The sequence below is a fragment of the Arachis ipaensis genome, chromosome B04 (assembly GCF_000816755.2).
Source record: "Arachis ipaensis cultivar K30076 chromosome B04, Araip1.1, whole genome shotgun sequence".
Classification (NCBI taxonomy): domain Eukaryota; kingdom Viridiplantae; phylum Streptophyta; class Magnoliopsida; order Fabales; family Fabaceae; genus Arachis; species Arachis ipaensis.
In genome coordinates this window covers 2,747,697-2,754,013 of record NC_029788.2, presented here as the reverse complement: position 1 = coordinate 2,754,013, position 6,317 = coordinate 2,747,697, and the positions used below count along the sequence as shown (strand labels likewise).

The window sequence follows — 6,317 nt, the reverse complement described above, 5'->3', positions numbered from 1 at the left end:
ATTATTTAAAATTTTCCTATTTTTAACATGAGTAAAAAGTTTGTTATCAAATTAAAATATATCATTCATTTAACTTATATCTATTTAAGTTTTAAATTCAAAATGTTTAAATTTATAATAATTTGATTCATTTTATATTATTTCAAAAACCAATTACATCCACCGTAAATTTTAAATCTAAACCACTAAACCATAAATTTTAAACAGTAAATTATAAATTCTTACGCACAAGTCCTAACTCTAAACACTAAACCTTTCTATATTCCCCAACCTTCTACCCTATATCCTAAACCAAACCCCCTAAACACTAAACCCTCACCATAAAACTTAACTAATAAACTATAAATCCTTGAATTTAAACCCTAAACAATAATCCTAACACAACTAATTACTAAACCCCACATAATTAACATTTGCAGCCTAAATCATATATCTTAAATCATAAATCCTAAAACCTAAAGTCTAAAACGTAAATCCTAGTCTATCGATTTTTTTTCTCTTCCTAAACTACAAAAAATTATTCATTTATTTAATTAAAAGCTTTTAGATTATTATACTTTTATTCTTGCGTTTTAAATAAATCTAAAATATTTACAAACCCTAAACCCTAAACCCTCAAAAAGACAATAAAGCTTCTATGCTAAAAAAAAGTCAATATTATTTTTTTGTATAAGGACTAATCAGTCCAAAAAAAAAGACTAAAGACCGAATTGAGTATTTTTTTTGAGAGTGTCATAGTCTTTTCGAGATAATTGTCAGGAGTCGGGTGTAGTATTCACTCGCCAAAAAATCAGTCCATGAAATGATTGAACCTATGGATTCGTTGCGAGAACGGTTCGAAGTCCTACCGCTTTCCGAACCTTAGTAGCGTTTGTTTTGAGGTACTGAGATAGAGATTGTGAGAGTGATACTCAGTATCATATTTGTTAGTTCAGAGACTGGTACTAAAATTTCTGTCTCCATCTCTAAAATTTCAGTATTTCAGTACTTCCAAAAAGTAGGGAAACATTTGACTAAAATTTTTAAAAATGGAGACGAAAATTTTAATAACATTTTATACCTAAAATACTCTTATTTAATTAATTAATTTCAATTTTACCTTTGTACAAATTAAATTAGAATTTCATTTTTGTTTTAATTTCTATATCACATTTTATACCAAATAAAATACTGATTCTATCTCTTAATCTCCGTCAAATGCTACCTATTACTTATTACTTTGCTTTTGTTTTGAGTGACGGGAGCAGCACACACAAATTCATTTCTTCTCAGTCATCATCATCACTTGGGGGAACTCCTCTCCCGCCATTTCCCCCCTCTCTTCGTCTTACTTTGTTACTTTCACTTAACACACAGCACCCACAAAGAAAGGAAGAAAACATGAGTACCGTTGATAAGATGCTCATCAAAGGCATTCGGAGCTTCGACCCAGAGAACAAGAATGTCATCACCTTCTTCAGACCCTTAACCCTAATCGTTGGCCCCAACGGTGCTGGAAAAACCGTACGATTTTCATTCCCTCCCTTTTCTCTTCTCTTCTTCTTTTTCATAACCCTAACTCCTCACAATAATACGCCATTTTCATTCGGTTTATGCAGACAATCATCGAGTGCTTGAAGCTTTCTTGCACCGGCGAGTTGCCTCCTAATGCAAGGTCTGGTCACAGCTTCATTCATGACCCCAAGGTTCCTCTCTTAAGACTTGTTGTAGTATACTTATCACTTTAGGGATTTAGGATCATGTTAAGTTCACTCATGTTATATTTTACAAAACATAAGGATACTGCTATGGCTACTACTAATTGATTAGTATTTTGGAACTTGTTTTGGAAGGTTGCTGGTGAAACTGAAACGAAGGGCCAGATTAAGCTCCGATTTAAGACAGCAGCGGGAAAAGACGTGGTTTGCATAAGGTCCTTTCAGCTCACACAAAAGGCGTCGAAGATGGAATACAAGGCAATTGAGAGTGTACTTCAAACTATTAATCCTCATAATGGGGAGGTACATTGTCAACTTTACTCTTCAACTTCAACCACAAGATGTTGAGATGCGGAAACAATACAAAGGCAATATGTTGCTTTTATAATTAGTATAGGAAATTGGAAAGAGTAATGAAAGTGTTTGTTTAATCCAATGAATGAGAGACTAAGTGTTTTGGTTTACTTTGTTAACGTAATATAGTTTGAATCTAGGGTTTGCTTCTGGCTTGTGAGTTGTGATTGCCAAATTGTCTTTTTTTTTGCTTGTCGTATTAACTTGACTTACTTGGTTTGCTTTGTCAGAAAGTTTGCCTTAGCTATAGATGTGCAGACATGGATAAGGAAATTCCTGCGCTCATGGGTGTTTCTAAGGCCATTTTAGAAAATGTTATATTTGTTCATCAAGATGAAGCGAATTGGCCACTGCAGGATCCTTCCACATTGAAGAAAAAGTTTGACGACATCTTTTCTGCAACTCGGTATCATTTGTGTTACTATACAATTCCTCTTTTATTAATCTTTTGTATGAAAAGGGTTACACATCACAGATCTACTTTGGATTTTCAACTTTTGTGAGCTTTGTATAATTCGTTTAACTTGTCTTTTACATATTGTGTTTGGTCAATGCATTCTGCCCATCCAAATTACCAAATTTCTCATCATTATGAAATTCAAGTTGTCTTCCATCTTGCTCAAGTAGGTAGTACATGAAATCAGCTGTCACTACATTGTAAAATTGCTTCAGAAGAATCTTACTATCATAAGTATGAAGCAACTTTCAATCATCTATGGTTTAAATCACATAGCTGATAATACTCCATTACCTGTGCAGAGTGCTCTGCTTGACCACAAAAAAAAGGACAAAAAACACACACGCACACATTCCTTATTGAGCCATGTTAGGTTGAGTTTGCAAAAACTGATGCGGTACTTTACATAAAGCAATTCAAGCAAATGCTAGTGTTTGTGACTTAGAGTTGATAACATATTAATATTACTGAGCAGATATACAAAGGCACTGGAGGTTATAAAGAAACTTCACAAGGAACAAGCACAAGAGATAAAGACTTTCAAGCTTAAGCTTGAGAATCTTCAAACATTGAAAGATGCAGCCTATAAGGTCACTTTCCTTTTCTAAAATTTGACATCTCTGCAGATGAAAATTTGCAAATTGTCTTCCCTTTTTCTTTTTTTATTTTATTTTATTTTATTTTTTTAATTTTTTCCTGATGATCTTGGACATAAACTGCATTATTCTCCCTACTTTTTTGGATCATAAATGTAAGACACAAAAAACAATTTGAATTCTTCTGAGTTCTTGCATTCATGTGCTGCTTAGTTGCTGCGACGACATATTATTTTTTGGAGGGCATTCATCTCTCCAGGCAGTGCTGTTGTCTTCTTTTCCATGTGTCTTCAAACAGAAATGTAGAGAAGTTCTGCCATTTTGACTACTATAAATATAAAATAGACCACAGTTTTTCCCAAAAAAGTAAAAGAAAAAAAAATCTGATTATAACTATTTTCTTTTATCTTCTTACAGCTTCGTGAAAGCATTGCCCAAGACCAGGAGAAAACAGAATCTCTAAAATGTCAGTTACAGGAGTTGGAAGGAAGCATTAAAGATGTGGATGATAAAATACATCATGCAGAGAAAACACTGAAAGATTTGCGAAAGCTGCAGGACCAAATCTCAACTAAAACTGCTCAACGAAGCACTCTGTTTAGGGAACAACAGAAACAATATGCAGCTCTTACCGAGGATAATGAAGGTGCTGACCATTGTTGTATATGTGTTACCATTTCTCTTTTAGTTTTCATCTAGTTTTAGTTTCATTCTATATTTCTATGTGCTTGTTTACCTATCGCCCACTAGTTTACTTCACAGTAAGTTTTTTTATACTTCTGGTTCTTACATTGATTAGACACTGATGAAGAGTTGATGGAATGGAAGACAAAGTTTGAAGAAAGGATTGGATTTTTACAAACAAAAATAAGCAAATTGGAGAGAGACTTGAATGACATTGACACTAAAAGTTCTTTCCTTAAGCAGACTATCAATGATTCCATCTGGGAGATCAGCAAGCTTCAAACTGAAGCTGAAGTAAATAATTGATGTAAAGTTGTGTTTATACAGCTATCCAGTTGTGTGGAACATTATTGTAATTTTCTCTACTTTGAACTACAGGCTCACATGTCTTTGAAGAATGAACGTGATTTGTGTATTAAAAATCTTTTTGCGAAGCATAATTTAGGGCCTCTTCCAGAGTCACCCTTCACTGATGAGGTTGCTACCAACCTGACCAATCGTGTAAAATCAAGGGCTTTAGATCTTGAGAAGGACCTCCAAGATAAAAAGGTGTGTTTTCTGTCCTCCATCTCTAATTACATCTTTGCTTTTATGTACTTATGATAATGATTTGATAGAAATGACAGAATTTTAGAGAATAATTGATGCTGGTTAGTTAATTGATCTTGTGGGCTTCATTGTCATACTTGGCTAGCGACTATTATAACGGATTTCTTTGCTGGATGTACAGAGAGAATGGCATGCTTATGTGCATGACATGCGTATTTTTCCTTGGTGCTTTTGTTAGCAGGATATGTTATCCTAGTTTTTTGTACTTTATTCTGTCTGTTCAGTTATTCACTAATGAATTGATGTTTTGTTTGATGTGCTTCTCTTGATTGACAAAACTTCTAAATCATTTTCAATATTTCAACACTTACAAAACATCATCAATGTTGAATATGTCAGTAACATCAGATATTCTAAAATATTCCTGGAGCTTCTAAATTATGGTGAATTGAGTATCTTATTTTATATTTTTGGATTCTTTTGTGCAGAAAGCAAATGATAATAAACTCAAGATGGCATGGGACTGCTACATGAATGCCAATGACCGATGGAAAAATACCGAGGCTCAAAAAAAAGCTAAATCAGAGATCAAGGTTTGACATTTAAATGCATGGTCAGATGCCAACTCGTTTTATGATATTAAGATTTTGTTATATATGCAGAATGGCATTGTTAGACGCATTGAGGAAAAAGAAAATGAGCGTGATTCACTCGAACTTCAAATTTCCAATGTAAACATTTCTCACATTGATGAAAGAGAAAGAAATTTGGTGAGTTTAGCCTGTTGTTTGATGTTGTTCAGTTGCACATAACCTTAATTTTAGACACCAGCAAGTTTTATGAAGTGATGCTTGCAGCGAATAGATGTCGAGAGGAAGACAAACCAACTAGCTGAAAGAGAATTTGAAGTAAATATACGTCAAAAGCAAAGTGAGGTATATAGTATTGAACAAAAGATTAAGGCTGTCAATCGGGAGAAGGATATCATGGTTGCTGATTCAGAGGACAGAGTGAAGCTATCTTTTAAGAAAGCAGAGTTGGAGAATCACAAGAAGAAACATAGAAAGATGTAAATCAATTTTTTGTATCATTTAATTTTCCTTATTATTGGCTTTCTGTTTTCATAACTGTATATTATGAAGTTGGTAATCTTCTGTGTATTCTTTACAGAGTAGATGACCAAAAGGATAAAATAAAAATGGTGCTAAAAGGGAGGGTCCCTGCTGATAAGGATCTGATGAAGGAAGTTTCTCAAGCATTAAGGTTGATTGGGGAAACCCTTTTTTTTGTTGTGTTTTTCTTATATATATTTGCAAAATTTCAGTGTTGGAAACCTGTAGTTTTTTATTGCGGATGGCGGCTCATGACGGTAAGCCAAAAATCTGCCATAAATTTATTGCGGATGGCGTTGCGGGAAACGGCAGATTACCTAAAAAATACATATATATGTACAAACAAACATGCAGAAAAATTGCAAATATAATAAACTATAAAATCTAGTCTATATAAGCAATTTTCTAGTCATAAGACATCCAATTGATGCAGCAAATATAGTAGCAAATTTAACAAATAAACATAAGATCAAGTTCAAGTCATAAGAGGCCATAAAACATAACACAGAGAACATAAAAACTAGAAACTTAAAAGAAAAACCAAGCTGTTGTCTCATCATGTCTTTAGACTAACAAATGATGAAATAAACCATCTAAATATAGAATCAGGGGCTTGTCTGGAAGTAGACATAGTGAACTGAACGGAAAAAAAATTGGAAGAAGAGAGGTTTATATCACTGATAAGGTGTATAAAAAGGGGCACCAGGGAAGAGAGAGAAAAAATGTACGAACCAGAGAAAGAGGGAACCGTGGTTAGTGTACACTACTTCTGATTACATTTTTTCTTTTGTTCCTTTGTTTTTTGAAAGGCAAATTGGCCAGCTATTATATGATTTTTCATTTTTTTTCTTCTGATACATTGATAGTA

General features: G+C 33.5%; 1 protein-coding gene across 6 annotated transcripts in view; it reads left to right on the top strand.

Annotated features, from left to right (window-relative positions):
* Positions 1,216–6,317, top strand: part of LOC107638231 (DNA repair protein RAD50) — a 15,291-nt gene continuing 10,189 nt past the window's right edge. For 3 of the 6 annotated variants that reach the window (XR_002360487.1, XM_021120443.1, XM_016341389.2), the window contains exons 1-12: positions 1,217–1,503; positions 1,599–1,685; positions 1,833–2,000; positions 2,282–2,457; positions 2,984–3,098; positions 3,522–3,750; positions 3,904–4,082; positions 4,167–4,337; positions 4,826–4,930; positions 5,000–5,107; positions 5,195–5,406; positions 5,508–5,600. Coding sequence is in view for 3 of the 6 variants with exons in the window: in XM_021120443.1 (XP_020976102.1) it covers positions 1,381–1,503; positions 1,599–1,685; positions 1,833–2,000; positions 2,282–2,457; positions 2,984–3,098; positions 3,522–3,750; positions 3,904–4,082; positions 4,167–4,337; positions 4,826–4,930; positions 5,000–5,107; positions 5,195–5,406; positions 5,508–5,600 (1,766 nt within the window). In the remaining 3 variants the exon portion in view is untranslated. Of the gene's footprint in view, positions 1,504–1,598; positions 1,686–1,832; positions 2,001–2,281; positions 2,458–2,810; positions 2,906–2,983; positions 3,099–3,521; positions 3,751–3,903; positions 4,083–4,166; positions 4,338–4,825; positions 4,931–4,999; positions 5,108–5,194; positions 5,407–5,507; positions 5,601–6,317 lie in introns of those variants that run through there. The other 3 variants (XR_002360489.1, XR_002360488.1, XM_021120444.1) reach the window with 2 other exon arrangements.